The sequence below is a fragment of the Hemicordylus capensis genome, chromosome 2 (assembly GCF_027244095.1).
Source record: "Hemicordylus capensis ecotype Gifberg chromosome 2, rHemCap1.1.pri, whole genome shotgun sequence".
NCBI lineage: Eukaryota > Metazoa > Chordata > Lepidosauria > Squamata > Cordylidae > Hemicordylus > Hemicordylus capensis.
The window spans coordinates 398,744,501-398,762,896 of NC_069658.1; the positions used below are offsets into that span (position 1 = coordinate 398,744,501).

At 47.4% G+C, this 18,396-nt stretch overlaps 1 protein-coding gene across 5 annotated transcripts in view; it reads right to left on the reverse strand.

Annotated features, from left to right (window-relative positions):
- Nucleotides 1–18,396, reverse strand: part of LRRC45 (leucine rich repeat containing 45) — a 23,286-nt gene continuing 4,890 nt past the window's right edge. For all 5 annotated transcript variants that reach the window (XM_053294469.1, XM_053294468.1, XM_053294472.1 and 2 more), the window contains exons 3-18: nucleotides 17,914–17,975; nucleotides 16,094–16,164; nucleotides 15,594–15,772; nucleotides 14,734–14,862; nucleotides 14,176–14,288; nucleotides 12,263–12,321; nucleotides 11,110–11,187; nucleotides 10,372–10,507; nucleotides 10,089–10,166; nucleotides 9,795–9,906; nucleotides 9,600–9,670; nucleotides 8,382–8,474; nucleotides 8,057–8,149; nucleotides 6,843–7,016; nucleotides 6,080–6,227; nucleotides 1–3,522 (exon numbers count right to left, since the gene is read on the reverse strand). In XM_053294469.1, coding sequence (XP_053150444.1) covers nucleotides 3,338–3,522; nucleotides 6,080–6,227; nucleotides 6,843–7,016; nucleotides 8,057–8,149; nucleotides 8,382–8,474; nucleotides 9,600–9,670; nucleotides 9,795–9,906; nucleotides 10,089–10,166; nucleotides 10,372–10,507; nucleotides 11,110–11,187; nucleotides 12,263–12,321; nucleotides 14,176–14,288; nucleotides 14,734–14,862; nucleotides 15,594–15,772; nucleotides 16,094–16,164; nucleotides 17,914–17,975 — 1,781 coding nt within the window. In that variant the 3' untranslated portion in view covers nucleotides 1–3,337. The remainder of the gene's footprint in view (nucleotides 3,523–6,079; nucleotides 6,228–6,842; nucleotides 7,017–8,056; nucleotides 8,150–8,381; nucleotides 8,475–9,599; nucleotides 9,671–9,794; nucleotides 9,907–10,088; nucleotides 10,167–10,371; nucleotides 10,508–11,109; nucleotides 11,188–12,262; nucleotides 12,322–14,175; nucleotides 14,289–14,733; nucleotides 14,863–15,593; nucleotides 15,773–16,093; nucleotides 16,165–17,913; nucleotides 17,976–18,396) is intronic.

An 18,396-nucleotide genomic window follows, 5' to 3' on the forward strand; every position in this document is an offset into this window, starting at 1 on the left:
TGTCAGCTTAATATTGTTTAATTGCTGTGAGGAAGAGAGAGGTGTTGTGCTTACTACTGCAATTCATCCAAATTTCGGTAAGAAAATAAATCTGTTTTGATTAAATATAATCTCTTTATTCTCCTCGTGTCTTCTTGGGTCTTGGGATTCTTGACAGCCAGGACCATCAAAAGAGCCCATGGTCTCTGTTAGCATGAGGATTTTTGGGGTCCCCATTTATTCCTGGCTGCAGGGGTTTGGGGGCATCTAAAAAAATCTTACACCCTTTTAGCATATTTTGCTTAGTTTTAACCCCATAGTATTTTATAGTTTTATACTTTTTATTGACTTCACAGACTGAGTAGATTTTAACCACTTAAAGCTTTTATATAGTCTTTACCCATTTGACATTCATTTTACCTGTTTTAACTATAGTTTTAGGATAGTTTGCCGCAGCTCAACAGTAGCTGTATAGCAGTGTGTAGCTTTTTGCTTCTCTGCTGTTTGCACAGTTCCGGGCATAGCTGCCTCAGTGTTACCCTCATGCTGTTTTAATGCCTCATGCTGCCTCAGTGTTGTTTTAATGTAATCTACTTTATGCTTGTCAAAGACCGTAATAAAGATTGATTGATTGGAGTTTTCACATGTGGATTTTTTAATTGGCTTTTGCATTTCCTGCATCAGTAATTAAAAGGTAATACCTACATTGACTGAAAAGCTCTTGTGGATTTTAAAACGTTTTAAAGAGACTCCTTTCTATTTTCAACCATTGTGATAGCAACATTGCCAATGTACTTACATTGCAAGAGAGGTTTAAAAGGCACTTGAAGTGTCATGCGTTCTTGATTCTCAGATGCTCATTACAGAAACCGCAAATGGGCACTGACACACAGTCAACAACTAGTGCAGGGCAGGCAAGACTTGGTTGTTCAGGTGGAGCTATGTGACAGTGAAGATGAATGCTGATTTGCTGCCCTTTTCTATTAATTCCCCCAAATCCAGGACAAGCCCAAGAGGGAACAAATTTCTGCTTTCCCATAGAATAAGTCAAATCCTATTAAACAGCAGAGATGTGATTTTTTAAGCATCTGCTCAAACCCCAGCCCTGGTGCACTGTCTTGTGTGTGCATGCAGAGGGTAGGGTGGGGGATGTGTCTTTGCCCAAGGGCAGTAAGTTGGAGGGCACTGATTGTTCCAGACAGGCGTGAGTAAACAGCACTCAGTTCCCTCCAGAACCACAGAAATGAAGCTTGGAAAGAACAAGGGGAATCCTCATTTAGCTTTGTCCTTTTTCTCACCCCACTGACTTTGCCAACACTTTCTCACTACCCCCCAGCTGTGCTGTACAGTTTCAGTCATCAACCATGTTGTTTTTCTTATGGGCAGGACACCGCATTATTGCTGATGGGGGAAAGGCAGTGACCCGAAATTCTACCTCAAGCACAGTACAAGATTTCCATGCATTCTTTGGCCAGTACCAAGAGATCATCCTAAAATGGTCAAAAGTTGGTTAAAAAATTCAAAACGCCACCATTATGTCACCACAGGGTGAGTGTGCCACAAACCAACCACTGGCCACCAAGCCATGTGAAGAAGGTACCCTACTTTGTTTGCTTCTCAGTGTTCACCTAAAAATCCATAAAACACCTTGATGCCAAAGGATTATTCTCAATTTGATTGGGGATTTGGAGAGGAGGATGTTTCGGTGTCTTGAAAGCACTTGACCCACTGGTGTCCAATAAAAACCAAAGCAAAATGCAAGCTGCATATTCCCTGAGGTTAAAATGCACTTATCCTGTTGTGAAGTTTGAGGGAAACAATGTCCCGAAGTAGAGGAGGAGGATTTTGCCTCCTTCCAAGAAAAGAAAAGAAAAAAGCAACACCTCTGTTAAAATATAAGTGTGGCTTTTCATTTTCATAATGTTTATGGAGGATGGCAAGAGATTTACCAAGTTGTCAAAATTGTCTCATTTCATTCTAGTTATAAAGCTGACAATAGAAATTAATATCAAACTTGCCATTCCCACGTTCGTATCCTCCAGGGAAGGCACACAGCAACATCTTGATGGTCTGGAAACAATCCAGCCTTTACACCACAGCCCACCGTCCTACCCAGGACAATCCTGCTGTCAGTGATGGGAGGTGATTATTCTTAAGACCAAGACTGGTAAGACTCCACAGATAAGAGATTCATGCCCCTATTAGGACACTCCAGGCTGGTTCTCATGATCCAGTGATCATAGTTAAGCTGCCAAGTGTTGGGCAAAAGAGGGAGGAGGCACACACGCTCTTGATTGTGTGGTGAAATGACCAGGAAATGATCTTGTGCAAAGGTTCAATCATGGTTGCACAGTATAGCAAGCAACATCAACCGCCCTACTTCAAATTTAAGATTGCCAATATCGGATGTCCACACTGAGCAACCACGGTGGAATCCTCCCACACAATCACTTCCTGGTCATTCTCACTGTGTGGACAACTGAGAATCGGGAGCGAGCACACCTCATCCTCTTCCCTCTGCCACCTAACACTCAGCAGCAAGAATGATTGTGAAAACCAGCTCTTGCTTTGCACCATTTTAAGGCCAATGGAATCACATGCTGGTGGCAGAGGCTTCATCTCTGTACTCCCTGCTTTAGCAAGCTCCAGCAACAGTGCTACTCCCAGATATGGAAGATAAATAAGGTTTTGCTAAAAGAGTCTGTGGATCAGGATAGTGGGCTATATTGAGCAACTCTTTCTCCAAATTCAATCCTTATGATTATGTAGGGATTAGGGTATTTCCCCTGCCGGCATCAGCAGCCTCCTCACCCATCCACCCGTGGAAATGAAGGATTGACATGGGGAGTACTTACATGACCCGGGCAATAAGCCAGCCCAGCACTATGCCTTCTTACCAATGAGAGCTGATCACATGGAAGCATTTCCCCAGCAGAAATCATGAGACACAGGTAAAGCATAAATTGGGCCTGAGATTGTGGCCAGTGTCTATGCTGTAAAGGATCTTTCCTGCCTTGAGAGAGCAGACCTTTCTGTGGGCTACAAGTTGGAATGGACATTTTTTTACAGTTTAGTTCCTGGTTACAGAACTAGGAACAAAACCTAGTTCGCAGATTTAAATAAGACAAAGCTGTGGGGTATACCATGAATATGGTTCTTAAGGCAATGATTAATCCTCCAAGGACTTCTCAGGCCCATCGTCAGGCAGCTGCATGTCAACGCAACCAGATACAGGCTCTCCCAGCTATATAGGAAGTCAGAATCCATGATCCCCATATGCCTCATAGCCTGACCACAACAGCCATTCTGGGATTTCTGTTCCTGCAGGTCTGGATTTAGGATCCTTCCAGATTCATGCTCACTTCTTGGGGGTGAGGGAGCCCTGCACATAGGTCATGATGGCATTTTGAAGAAAACTGGCTCGCTGAGCTTCCTCCTCTCTCATCCTTGAGATCTCTGCTTCTCGAACTCGCAGCTTCTCCAGCAGGCTGGAAATTTCACCCTCTTTGTCCAGCAGCGCCTCCCGGTGGTTACTAGACAACACTGCATGGAGTGAAATGCAGGAATAAGCACATTCAAATTTTCTGGTGTCAAGATGATTGTGGTCAGGAAAATGCCCGAGGCAGTGTCTGTCCTGCACAGCAAAGACAGATACTATAACACACAACAGGCCCAAATGCCTCTCCTGGATAGAGCAAGATATGTTTGTTCTCAGAGATGATGCCACAACCTAACGCTAAAATAATGTGCGTAATGGAAAAGGTGGGATTTGGCCCCATTTCCTGTTAACTGTGGCAAATCACGCCCCCAGGATGCTGCTGGCATAGCTGCAGAATAAAAATTTAAGCAAGTTGCTGTTTGTGGAATTTCTAAATGGTATATCCAAGGAATAGAAGTGTGACAGATTTTCTCAAAGCAACCGGCTGGGTGTGACATTTGTCTGCAGCTAGTAAACAGCAAAGATTCCATTCGCCATTCCCATCCCAGCTTCACACCTCCTGCCCGCATATCAACTAAACCATGCTTCCCCTCTGCCAATGCTCATGTTTTTCTTTATGTCCCCATCTCCTCTTGGGGCAGCCACAGCCACATCGCTCCAGCTCCCCAGGAAGCCCTCTCACCTCCTCCTAGACTGTTCTCTCACCTGTCATGGCAGACAGTCTCTCGCCCCTGACAAACAGCTTTGGCAAACTCTGGCTTTACAGAAAGCAATGGAAGTGGAGAATGGGCAGGCACTTGGTTGTAGGGAGAAACTGGCCTCTGCTTGAATCAAGCAGCAGGATCACGCAAAGGCAGAACCGTGCAAAAGTTGCCTAGCAAAAGGTGAGGCACGCTCCCCCCCCGAAGCCTGTGCATGCTTAATGAAGCCAGAGTGCCAGCAAAATATTTTGTAAAGTTAAAGAGGATTTGAGGCAAGAGAGCCTTTAAACCATCAAAGCACGCACCCCAGGATGCAATCAAGGCTGAGTCCCAAGTCAGTGCTGCCAGCCCTTTTCTCCGGTGCTTCCTTTTGAAACATAAAGGACAAAGGGTCTGGTCCTTTTGTTCTTCTTGAAACTTAAATGTTTCCTCAGCATTGGAACTCTGCAGCATTTTAGAGAAGGTCCCAGCCCCAAGACACGTGTGTGAAGCCTCCAAGGAGATGTCTTTGCCATTCCGGCTGTGGGAGTCGTCTGGTGGCCCAAGCTGCCTGTTACTGCCCTAGAGCCTATCCAGCCGAGTACCTGCTGAGTACTCCAATCCTTTCCCTCAAAGCTGACTCCCTGGGCTGCTGAGCCCCAACCTGGAACATTGGACTGCAGGGTCCAGAACGACTCCTGAGCTGAAATCACTAGCTTTGAGCCTTCCTTGTGTGGGCCTACTGTAGGGAGACCCGCACTGGGCTGGGCGGTCCTGGACACTCTTGGGAACTGGAGTCCTTGGGCCGCCTTCTGTGTGGGCTTGTCTCAGAACTGGCCCTGTGCCTGACGATCTGAGAGCCCCTAGACTCCCTGGAGAGACCTTGAGGTTGGCTCATTCTCCACATAGGCTTGCCGTGGGCTAACCTCTGTGCCTGACTGCCTGGGAACTCCAGCGCTCCCCTTTGCGAGCTGTGGGCACACATAGTGCCAGCAACCCTGGTGCCACGCTGGTACCCCACTGCCTCTTTGTGCCCTAATTTTGACAACACCTTTGCGGGGGACCCCAGATCTTCTCTGAATGGGAACGCATCCCTTTTGGCATTGTGCAAGAAACAGCAGATCCGGACAAGTATCAAACTGCTCTTAATTCTTTCTCTTTTCTCCACCCCCTTCCTCCAGCTTCTTCTGTCCACATTTCAGTGCCTGCCAGCCTCACTCCTGCTCTAGTCCCTGAGCACTGCCTTCGCTCCCTGTGTAACTGTGAGCATATAAAATTTGCCAAGCACTACCATTTACCTCTCCTTTATCAAGAAAAGGCATTTCTTTGTCTCAAAAGACTTGTCTTTGAATCTGAATCTAGCATTGGCATTTGCCTGTGTCCAGATTGCAGTCTGTTTGTATTGTCATACTTGCACATCTGGTTGTGAGCTACATCCTTCCAAGTCAACCTAAGAACACAGACAACATGTGGGTCACGTGCCCACAAATGAGTAAGTGGGGTAACAAGCCTGAGCCAGCGTGGTGTAGTGGTTAGAGTGCTAGACTAGGACTGGGGGGACTCGAGTTCAAATCCCCATTCAGCCATGAGACTTGCTGGGTGACTCTGGGCCAGTCACTTCTCTCTCAGCCTAACCTACTTCACAGGGTTGTTGTGAAAGAGAAACTCAAGTATGTAGTACACCGCTCTGGGCTCCTTGGAGGAAGAGCGGGATATAAATGTAATAAATAAATAATAATAAATAAATTTATCATCTTCAGTCCCAACCTTCCTAGGAGAGGGACACTGGATGCAAATGGTCCCGTGGGCCAGATCCAGGTTTGGGTCCACCAAATGAAACATACTGAAGGATGAAAAGAGCACCTGGTGTAGTCAGCAACGGAGTATGTCCCTGAGGAACCTGAGGAACTCTTTGCCACCAGATTGTGGCACTCCACACCAATTCCTACAGCTTTGCGGGCTATCCTTCCTGCACGATTACCTTTCAGCTGTCGTTCCAAGGCGGCAGTCTTCTCTCGCAGCCCTTCCTGTGCTGCCCTCTCAGCCTCCAGGTGTCCAATTTGCGTCTGCAGCTCCACGCGCACCTTGTTGACTTCAGTGACTTTTTCCTGCTCCTTGCCACTCAGCTCCTGCCATCCATAGTACAGGGGGGCAAAGCAGTCAAAGGGCAGCAGCAAGCAGTCTCACAACACCCCCATACCTACTGCACCTTCCTCACCAAACAATAAACCTCAGCAGCTTAGTAGTCTCTCAATTTTTGCTGTATGTTTTTCAACACAGCTGGGATGAATACAAGGGTGGTGGAAGATTATAATGGGAAACCAGTGAATAGAAGTTACTTGTGTAGCTGTCATGCTGATATTTGCTAAATTCCACATGCACATTACCATTACTAAAAGCCTCTGTATTTGGTCACACCACATGACACAAGATCTAAGACCTTGTACGTACTCAGTTTGAATTGGTTTTAAAAGAAGCTGCTAGTCGTGGCTATATAAGAAGTTTGAAAATGGTTTGGGAATTCTCCAGAAATGGATTTTCAGCAGTCAGAGAAGCTGCTCTTCCCTGCCCTGAACTAGTTTACATTTCTACCATCTCTCCCACTCCTGCATCCAATCATTCAATCAATAAAAATCCCATTTTTAGAGTAAGTCAGTACAGCAATCAGAAGACATTAGGAACACTTAAAAACTGCATTATTTAACTGGAGTGCAGCATTTGGGTTTCCTTGCTTTGCAATTCACCTGCTGAAGCTCTTCCACCCGCCTCCTGAGTCCTTCCATCTGCAGACCCAGCTGGCTCTGTTTCACATGTGCCTCAGACACAGTTTGTTTCTGCTGCAGACAGTAATGCTGGGCCTCATCACGGGACTGTGTCATCAGCCGCAGCTTCTCCTCCAGGTGCTCCAATCTCTGTTGCTATGAATAGCAAAAAGGGAGTGAAGGAGCCCTAAGGCCATAATGCTGGATGTGCTAGTTCTGTCACCCGATTAATAAAATTGCGCAATCAATTTATCAAGTAATACATTTGCAGATAATAGTTCTGAAGCAATAAGCATACTTTATTTTTGGATGATACTTGCATGTGTCATAAGAGGCATTCCCTCCCTTGTATGAGAGAAAGGGAATGCCTCTTTTAAGATGGTGCTTTGCTATTTGCAGTTTTTAATAAGTATTTAAGTGTAGAAAGCAACCTATTGTAAAAAAACCAACAACCCTGCTACCAGATTCATCAATGCACCTTTGTAGTCAAGCAAAGCTTTTAAAAAATTGATTAATCTAACCAATTAGTCAGTTAAATGCTGTAGCCCTAGTGGTATTGCAAGTCTCCAATAAATAGGAGCACTATGGGAGTTTCTGATGGGAAGCTGATAAACGGCTCCTACAGGTTTTAGCAAATCAGCAAAGTACAGGTCTTGTCTGTTAAGAGTTTTCTTACAACCACTCTTCCTCCAAGGAATCCCGAGTGGTGTACTTGGTTATGTTTATCCTCACAACTTTGTGAGGTACATTCATAGACTTCCCCTGTGTGACTAAAGGGAGGCACCTGACCTGACCAAGAGCCATCAATGGAGGGGTGTTTAGTTTTGGAATGAGATGCTGCCGTCCACTGGATAAAAAACATTCCTCTAGTTACTGCACTACATGAGCACACAAATTCTAATCAAAGTGACCCTTCAAAAGTTGTATAGAACTCAGAAGTGGACACTCATGGGGGGAGTTTGAGGGCAAACTCCCAGTGACATCCTGGGGGGTGTGACAGGATCTGAGACAGGCTCAGAATTGCGATAGGGGGAAATGAGCTATTTTTCCAAGTTGGGGAAAAATCGTTCCTTCTTTCCGAGCCCAATTCTGAACCTGACAGAAGGTTTTCACCCATCACTACTTTTAAGCAGCTCCGTGTTTGTTCTACCATGTTGTTCTGGAAGAAGCTTTCACTGCCCGCCAGCCACACTCACCTCTTCCCACCTGGCTTGGTTCTTGGCTTTGATGAGCTCTTCTTCCACCTGTCCTCGCTCTGCAAGGGCAGCCGCTTTCGCTCGGCTCAGCTCCTGGTTACACATAAAAGACCAACAGCATGGTGGCTTCAGGTTACAGAAAGGGACATGTGGTGAGAGCAGGAATCCTGTCACAACCAACAGGCTGCACTGGGGTGCAAGATTCTAGAGGAGGTCAAAGTGAAGGTGGAGGGGAACTGGAAATATTGTTCATGGAAGGCCAACCATGGCTGGAAGCAATTCATGCTTGGAATGTGGCACTCCAAGCTGTTCCTGCTCCACTCACCTCCTCAAGCCCTACACGGATGGCCTCCAGCCTCTGGATCCGCTCCTGCAGGGAATGCTCACTTGTCTCCATATGATGTGTCAAGTGATCTACCTGTATCACAAAGGGCACAGTTCAGAGGATACTTACCAACACCACACCTGCAATTTAGTGGTGCCTGCCCCTCCCTTCAGCAGATGGGAACACACCCACCCACACCCCAACCCTCGGCTACAAGCAGTGCTGGGGTAAGATATTGGCTCCCTTAGAGTGCACCTAGTAGGAACACAGGAAGCTGCCTTATACGGAGTATGACCATTGGTCCATCTAGTTCAGTATTGCCTACATGGACTGGCAGCAGCTTCTCTAAGGTTGCAGGCAGGAGTCTCTCTCAGCCCTATCTTGGAGATGCTGCCAGGGAGGGAACCTTCTGCCTGCAGATGCTCTTCCCAGAGCGGACCCATACCTTGAAGGGAACATCTCTTCTTACAATATGCTCACACATGTAATCTCCCATCCAAATGCAAACCAGGGCAGACCCAGCTTAGCAAAGGGGACAATTCATGCCTGCTACCCCAAGACCAAAAAACCAGAAGAGCCAAAAAAACATGCTAATAACAATGCCCTTGAAACAGAACTGATCTTATGGTGAAACGACGAGGCCTGGACTGGAAGTGCTGAGCATTTTCTCAGAGCAGGCTCAACCCAATACACAACGCAGGAAGCTGCCCTGGGGCAGGAGCATTCCAGGGGCTGAGAAATCCTTCAGGAGGGAACTCAATCCCCTCTTGCCTGCCCCAGACTCTTGGGCAACAGGATTTGAAGTGTGTGTGGGGTGGTGGTAGAATGTGGAAATATCCACATGCTTGAATGAAGCAGCAACTGGGGAAAACACCAAGCTGTGGGGGGGGGGTCTACACTTCCTCCCCCAGCCTTAGGAGCCTGCTGCCCCAAAGGTCTTCCTTGACAACTCTGCCCCTTCTCTCCAGCCAGTCATATGGAAGATGGAAAAGAAGCTATAATTCGAACCCCCACAGAAAACGTAATCGTAGATAGCAAAAGGAAGAAGGAGGGGGCAATATTAATTTTCACCCGGGGCAGTAGAACCGGGGAGCCAGCCTTGCCTCCACCCTCCTGTTGCTTCCCTGAAAGAGGAACGTCCGTCATGGCGCTTCCCTGCATAACCTTCCCCTCTCCGCTCACAGTTGCTTAAGGTCCCAGCAGCAGCCCTCCCCTCACCTCCTTCAGCCGAAGGGACTCTGCATCCTCCAGGCTCTGTTTGAACCTCCTCTTTTCCATCTCCAAGCGCTCTGGGGACAAACAGGGAGGACTACCAATGAGGTCTGAGCAGCTTGTGCCTTCCATCCCTTTCCCCAGGGGATCTGGGCTCCAACTTGCGTTCGAAAGCTCAGACGCCCACCCACATCCACTCACCTTCGGCCTGTACAGCCCGCAGTTTCAGTTCCGCAGTTGTGTGGGTCAGGTCCTCCTTCACCTGGAACAGCCGCTCCTGCTGTGTCTTGCACTTCCTTTCCAGCTCATCTACCTAGAAGGAAGCCACTCCCATGGAACCAAGACAGGCCCACTATCTATACCCCTGGCAAGAAGAGGGTGGGCTGAGAGGACATTGTGAAAAGGCATGAGTGCGGTTAATCGGGCAGTGGCAGGTCTGGGCTGTGGGGCTCTCTGGTAAGTGAACCATTGGGGATGCTCAAGCCACTCTCTTACCTGATTCCGGAGCAGGAGATTTTTCTCATTGGCTGCTGAAAGTTCATGATGAAGCTTTGCCTCTCGATCAGCAGAATCCTGCAAAGCAAGCCAGTGGGAGCAGTCAGTTCTACTGCCCCGCCTCCCTCTTTCCATAAGTTCCCCTTCCATGGCCAAAATCCTCCACACGGCTCAAGCACCGCCTTCTCTACCCTATAGCTCTGGGCTCCTTTCCTGGGTCAAGTGCTCTCAAGTTTCTTGTCATGCCACGTGGTCCCAGCCTGCCCAGTTCACCCTGACCCACCTTCCTGTGCTGCTGGGTCTCCTTGGCTTGCTTGTCCACCAGCATTGCCTGCTCCTGCTTTGCTGCACTCAGCAACTCCCCCAGGTTGTACACCTTCTGCTCAGACAGGGCCAAAGCTGCCTCTGTCATTTGGAGTCTACAAGGCAAGGAAAAAGCACTCTTACCATTCGCTGTCTCGAGAATGGGCACCAGTGAGCTTGCGGTACTGCAGAGAGCACCTCAGCGACACCACCATGGCCTTTCATGTTGCATGGCTGCCCTGGCGGGTCCCTTAGACCAGCGTTCCCTTGTATGGAATGTTGGCCACTCTGTGATTGGATATTGTAGACTGGAGTAATAGTTCACATTGATAAGAACACTGGGAAAATGTAAATGTTTTAATGTAAACCGCCCTGAGCCTTTTGGAAGGGCGGTATAAAAGTTTTAATAATAAATAATAAATAAAAATAAATAAAACCCTTTGAGTAAGCACACACACACACACACACACACACACACACACACAGAGCCTAGAAGCATGCACAGCACTGAATCCAGTTGCTGGGCTACACAACCAACTCACTGGCCTTTCTCTAGGCTTTTTCTGCCCACTCCTCTAATTCCACAGCTTCTGCTCTGAACGACGAGGCTGAGCAAGAGCCACATCCATGGAGTGCTCATCAGACCAGGATCCCATTTCAGCCACAGCAATAATGGCAATCTGCCCCGCCCTTCTCCCAGAGGCTTGCTCCTCCTTACTTTGCTTGTAGGGAGTTGATCACAGAATGACGCTCGGTCAGGGCCTCCTGCAGCTGCCCGACACGTGTTGCTGATACCCTGCATAGAGAGCAGAGGGCATAGCCAAGTATTGGACCATCAACAATAGGGGAGGGAGTAGCAGCATTGTGACAAATTGCATGGTCACGCAAACAGTCTCTGCGCATGCATAGAGGTCACTAAAATGGCCTCCACACATGTGCAGAGGCCTGAAAAGGACCACCACCAGCCTGGCCTACTCTGGGGAAGGCTAGTGGGGGAAGCTGCGGTCGCTGCTGCCACCCACCCACCCACCCCGCGGCCGGCAGCAGCACTGCCAAGAGAGAGCCAGCACGGTGTAGTGGTTAGAGTGCTGGATTAGGACTGGGGAGACCTGAGTTCAAATCCCCATTCAGCCATGATACTAGCTGGGTGACTCTGGGCCAGTCACTTCTCTCTCAGCCTAACCTACTTCACAAGGTTGTTGTGAGGAGAAACTTAAGTAGGTAATACACCACTCTGGGCTCCTTGGAGGAAGAGTGGGATATAAAATGTAATAATAATAATAATAATAATAATAATAAGTAGTAGTAGTAGTAGTAGTAGTAGTAGTAGCAGTAGCAGCAGCAGCAGTAGGAGTAGCAGTAATTTACTTCTCTCCTACCCACTCTACCCTTAGGGAAGCCCGCCCCACCCCACTGCTTTACTGGTAAAAAAGGGAATCCTCACTGGTTTCCCATTTACTAGTAGAACTCTGAGCTGGCTCAGTATGAACCCAGCCGGTCTGACTCTGAACACATTGAGCCGAGCTGGCTCACACACCCCTAATAGTGGGAGGCCATAGTTTCTTGTTACGCCTGAACCCAGCCATAGGGTTTGAACTCCGAATCACCCACAGCACATATGCTGATGGCTGCTAGTCTGGAAGAACCTACAGGATAAGCAGAGAGGGCTCCATTACATCACCCCAAAAGGACAGCAATTGTTCAAAACCCCTACCACAGAAAGACCTTCTTTTTTGAGGTATCGCTTGTCGTGCTTTCTGTTTGGTGCTAACAACAGTGTTTGGAGCAATATTCAGAAGTACCCAAGGCAACGTCCAAGCATCTTGGACCCAGAAGAAGAGCTGAAAGCATGTTGCCCCTAACTCACTTACCTGCCCCCGCGGGTTATCTCCTCTCGCTGTCTGTCAATAGTGTCCATCAGGTCCAGGAACTGAGAAGCACATATGTAAAGTCTGCATCATGAGTTTGAAATACAAGCAAGTGGCATTCACACCTACTCAAGAGGTCAGCTGAGGTAATGTCATAATTGGCCGAAAGTAACTCTTCTGGGCGCTTTCCAGGCTAGCTGCTCAACAGCAGCAAAATGCCTCTGTTCAGGCAAGTTGCATTCTAAATGTGAACAGCAGGATCAGCAAGTCTCGCAGAAAGTAACGGAGTTAGTTTCTAATGCAGAGTTATCTTAGAGAGCGCCTTCTTCTACATGATCCCCACCGCACATTAAGGTCATCTGAGGAGGTCCGTCTCCAGTTACCACCTGTTTGTCTGGTGGCGACTCAGAGGCGGGCCTTCTCTGTAGCTGCTCCCGGGCTGTGGAATGCACTCCCGGCAGAAATCCGCATTCTTTACTGACCTTCAGGAGAGCCCTTGAAACCTATATGTTTGGCTTGGCCTTCCAGGGTTTTTTAATTAGTTTTAATTGTTTTAATACTGTAACCTGCTTTTCAAGGGTTGTTGAATTGTTTTTTAAGGATTGTTTAATTGTTTTTTATGATGTTTTAATTGTTAACTGATGTTTTATATTGTTTATATTTCTGTTTTAACCGTTATTGGTTTTAATGGTTTTGTTTTTAATTGTAAACCGCCCTGAGCCATTTTGGAAGGGCAGTATAAAAATAGAATAAATAAATAATAAAACAAACAAACAAATAAATAAATAAATACAACCCCCCCAAAAGCAGCCACTTCTTTATGCTGGATATACAACGTCCTAGCTCTATATCTCAGCCATTAAATCTGAAGCAAGGCATTGGAAATGTGAATGGCACCTTGCTGTCCACATAGGGACTGCAGTGTCACAATGCAGGGAGTGTGGAAGCACACTTTCAAGATCCAAGATGACCCTGTCTCAAGGTTTAATCTGGAAAGTGCCCTGGACTCACACCACCAGAGACGAAAGATAATCACCTACTCTTCCTCTCTGTTCTCTAGTCAACATGGACAATTGTCTATTTACGTAGTGATTACAGTCTCATCCCTCCCTTTCCCCCATGACCTCAGGGGTAATCACATGGGTCTCCTGACATTTTAACCTCACAACAACCCCGTGAGGTAAGCTGGACTGAGAAATAGCAACTGGCCCACGGTAACTCAGTGAGTTTCACGGCTGACTGAGCAGAGTTGAACCTGGGTTTGTGCCAGCTTGTCTGCTAGGGAAATATTAGAAGGTAAACTCCAAAATGCTGAATAGTACCTGTTAAGCAGCATAGGCATCTTTGTCAAGTATGGAAAGACAGGTGAATGCCTTCAGTTAAATGGGTTATTTGGAGGAAATTTAAAGAACCAGTTTTCTTAGCTTGATTAGTATGGAAGGCTTTTCTGAGAAGTTTTGCGGTCCAGAGGGATTCTATTTGGGGTCCTGAGGGATTCTCTGCTATTTATTTCCAATGCTTTAGCTCCTTGGCCACAGGAATTCAGGGGGCAAACATCAAAAGATCCATTCTTTCCCAAAGCAGACAAGACAAACTCTTGCTCTAAAAGCCCATGCCTTATCCTGTTCCTAGTTTGTTCAAAGCCAGTGGCATCAGAGGGGGGTGGGGGGAACCCAATAGGTCAAGATGGCTTCTTCCAACAGCTCAGAAGGAACGGCAAGGAAGGTTAGAAGTGCAGGACTACTGACCGCCCTCCAGCACTGTGGAATGGAAACCTTTCAATTCCTAGGAGCACCTGAGCAATGCAGAGGTCTCTGTAGTGCTGTCCCTGAAGCCAGCCAGGAGGAAGGACAACTCTCCCACTTCCTATCCCTCTGATCAGTACATCCTTAGAGACTGCAGTCAGGCTAACCAACCTGTTTAGCTTTCTCCTCCTTCAAAGACAGCACCTCTTTGCTGAGCACCTGCGTCCTGTTCCGACTCTTGCAAAGGATGCTCTGACGCTCTTGGTTGTGCTCCATGGCTTGATCTGGGCCAAAGAGAGAAGCTGTCATGAAATCCTTTCTTCCACATTCCCTGCTGGAGTTGCCAGAAGCATTGATTGTTTATTTTAAGTATTTATACCCTGCCTGGTGAGATAAAATCTTCACAAGGTGATTGCCAAAGTTGAAAACACAAATAAAATAACCATAGTAAACAGGTATTGACATTTTTGACACCAAGCCACCAACAGGAAATTCAGCAGTGGCCACTGGCATGCTTCCTCTGCATCCTGCGCCAAAGAAAGAGTTGAGAATCTCTCCAAAGATCCACGGTTTGCATTTTCCTTGGTTACACACACTGGGCGGCATCCTCTTGTCCACCCTGTTGTTAATTCCCTCCGTTGGAGAAGGAAGAGGGTCAGGTGCCACTGACCTGCTTCAGCAGCACAATCTAGAACTCAAAGCAGAGAGGGAGTTGGCACACTTGCTCACCTACAGCCTTCAGGATGTCACTGGGCACGTTGTTCCCAGCCAGTTCTAGTTGTCGGAGGGCTCGGTTGCTATGCAGACAATTCAGGAGAGCGCGGCCCCCCAGGAGCCCAATGTTATTCCAGCGAAGATCTAAGGGAAAAGCAGAGCATCACACGTGGCTCATATGAGTGGGGAGACCTGAGAGTATAAGACCAAACATTGCTTACGCCGGGCAACCCATAGAGCCCAGAGGCCAAAGGTTCCAGGCCAAGCAGCATGGAAGGGGCCACTAAGGTGGTGTCTGCAGTTTCACATTTCTGTGCTTGGCTCACTCATACATGGGCCAAAGAATATCTTTTTTTGAACAGACGCGGTGTAGTGCAGGGCTGCACAACTTCAGCCCTCCAGCTGCTGTTGGACTACAGCTCTCATCATCCCCAGCCACGGTGACCAGTTGCAAGTGGTGACCGGAATTGTAGGCCAGCATCTGCAGGAGGGCTGAAATTGTGCAGCCCTGGTGTAGTGCTATATATCTGGCACCTTGAGAGGTGTGTTCAGCTGCCCCAGTATCGTGCCCAGTTCTGCAGATTCTGCCCCCAAAGCACTTAGTGGATGAATGCATGAACAGATCATCCCAGGACCCAGCCAAGTGGGTCCCTGGGCAGTTGGCATAGGCTAAATGTACTTCAGTCTAGTGACCTGCAGAAATCTTCAGGTAGAGACACAGTGTGAGGTTCAAGTCAGCTCGGCAAGTTTCTCAATACAGATGGTTATAGCTTACTAGGATCATGAGGCTCCCAGGACAGCTGTCATCACCTCCCTGTACAGAGCTCTGGATTTAGAGAGAATTGAGTGGACAAAATGGGGAGAGTCAGTCTTACCAAGTTCCTGTAGAGTGGAATTGTTTTTCAATGCCATGGACAGCTCTCCTGCCCCCTGGTGGTTGATCTGATTATTGCGTAGATCTAAGCGTTGGAGCGAACTGTTGGCTCCAAGCCCTGCACAGAACAGGGCAAAGCTTTCCTCCCATACACCCAGATTGTTCCATTCTAGAGTGAGACTAAGGGGAAAAAATAAGTCAGGTCCAATTAAAGAAACTTCACAGCCCTTAGAGTACAGCAAGACTCAAGCTACAATTGAAAAAGAAACCCTGACTCTCCCTCCCAAGTGGATAAAACATGAAGAATCTCACATTCTGTAACAAGTCCATCTAGTGTGGCATTCATTCAAATTTGGTTTTGGTGGGCAGCAACAGAAGAGGCTGCTCCCAGCCAGTTGCCTAGACTAGAGGACTCTAGAGTCTCATACAGACATGTGCACACCCCACCAGCAAGGTCCCAAAGGAGCAACACCCTTAGCACACTTCCCTGTTACTGCTCACCTTCTGATCGACTTGTTTTGTCTGAGCAGTTTCCCCAGAGCTTCAGCCCCCACAGCTCGTAGGTTGTTTCCCTGAAACAAAACAGACCCCAGTCAGCTGCCTGCTGCATACCTGACACTATGTTGTACATCAGTTTTGGAACCATGGGTTCACCCAAGGAACCTCAGAGACTTGTGAGGATGCTTGCAAATGCTCTCTTTCTAGAGCTCTTTTGCCTCCTCACAGAACTGCAATTCAAAATGAGTTTCAAAATTCCTGCCAGTTTTAATGGTTATGAGCTACTGTTTTGGTTGTTTCATTGTTGATTCTTGCTGTTAGGCTCTTCTGGATGCTCAGGTTTTTTTTAAATGTTATTCTCCTTTTATCAGCTAAGAAGGCAAACGCTACTTATAATGTGGCTAAATTTTGTGTGGTGGCAGTTAAGATCTGGCAACAACTGACTGCCGACCCCTGAGGCCAAATTAGTATCAGTGATGATTGTGGACTGCACTTCTTATCTGTTGATATGAAATGTTTATTTTATTTACTTTTATTCTGTATTGATGTCTGTATTTGATCTAAGACTGTAATAAATTCTTCTCCAAACAGAATGGGAGAACAGAAATTTAATAAATCTACCAACCAATCAAATCCCAGACGGTCTTTGGGAAGAAACCATGACATCTAAACTGGGATCAATCTGTAACGTTGGCACAGACAACAGACTGTGTATAAGTGAAGTCTGAGCTAGTAATACACTCTGCCTTGCACTCAGCCCTTCGCCCGCCTCTCTTGACTCAGGTGGCGCAGTGAGGAATTCTGTCCTTCCTAACTGGCGCATTCCGCTAACGAAGCGAGGTGAGGGGGTTGCCTCAAGTGGCAGACTGGCGGAGGCAGCAGATTGGCCACCTCTGCACATCTGTCACTGCTTCCAGCCACCTCACCCTGCCTGGATGCACAGCTGCCAATGCAACCTCCTCAAACGGGTTTTTATAAGGTTTTTAATTGTTTTATTTTTTAGCTTGCTTTATTGTATTTTAAAATTTTCACTCCCAATCATGGATTGATTTTAACTGTTTTATTATATTTGTGAACCGCCCTGAGCTATTCTGTAAGGGCAGTCTGGAAATCGAACAAATAACATAAACAAACAAATAATTTTTTTTTTCCTTTGTGGCACACCAGCTACCATCCCTGTCTTTCCTCCTCCTCCTCCCTCCCTGCCACATTCTGCCCTCTGCCTGTTCAAAGGTGGGGGGGGGATAGGCAAGTTGGAGCAACGGGAAGTACACTTCCAGCTGCTCCAGCTTCCCCACCCTCTGCTTTTTGAACTGGCAGAGGATGGGAGGATGCAGCACAAAAGAGCAGGAGCGGGTCTGGTTGCTTCCACAACCACCAGGTAGGGGGGAAGGCCGGCATCCTTTACACTCCAAGAGTTTGCCAGGATTGGACTGGGAACTCCCAATCTGGCCCTGTTAACCTTTCCAAAGGCGTTGCATGAGGAAGGGAGCTGCTAGCAACCTTCCTTCCTTGCAAGGATCGGAAGACAGTTCCGGATTGAGCTCTTGCAGGCTTTGCAAAGGTGCTGTGCAGGGAAGTGGGCTACTGGCAACCTTCTCTCCTCACGTGGCACCCTTGCAGAGCCTTGCAAGGGTCATAAAGGGAGTTCTGGATCTGGCCTTTGCAAAGGTGCGGCATGGGGAAGAGGGACAATAAAATAAAGAGGAAGGAACCTGGGATAATTTTTCTGTGCATTAATCCTTTCCTAACTCTGTTGCCAAAGGCCAAGGATTGTGCTTAGACCTGACCGGGCTGCAATGCTTGAAGATGAGCAGTCTCACCTTCAAGTCCAAGGATTTCACAACAGTGTTGCAGCAAAGTCCATGCAGTAGCAGCTTGGCCCCTGCAACAACAAAGGAAGGGTGCTTCATTCCCATTTGTACTACAGCTTTGATCTCTTAGCCCGCGATATGCACAGCAAAGGTCAGAAGCTACTAATTTCATACTGAAAACATAGTAATGAAAGTTCTGCTCTTAGCAAAGCCTTACTATGGTGTGTCTCCGGGACTGCAGCCTATCATTTAGTCGGGAGATGCTGTTCCAAAGTGTGTGTGTGGGGGGGGGGGGCTTGTGAGCCTACTACATACTTCACTTACAACATAATGCCACATGTTTAGAATTAAATCCCACTGTGTTCAGAGAGCCATAGAGTTGCAGGGGGCCATCTAGTCCAACCTACTGCTCAGTGCAGGAAATCCACCAGATGGCTGTCTAGCTTCTACTTGAAGACCTCTAGCGAGGGGAACCTAGTTTCTTCAACCTTC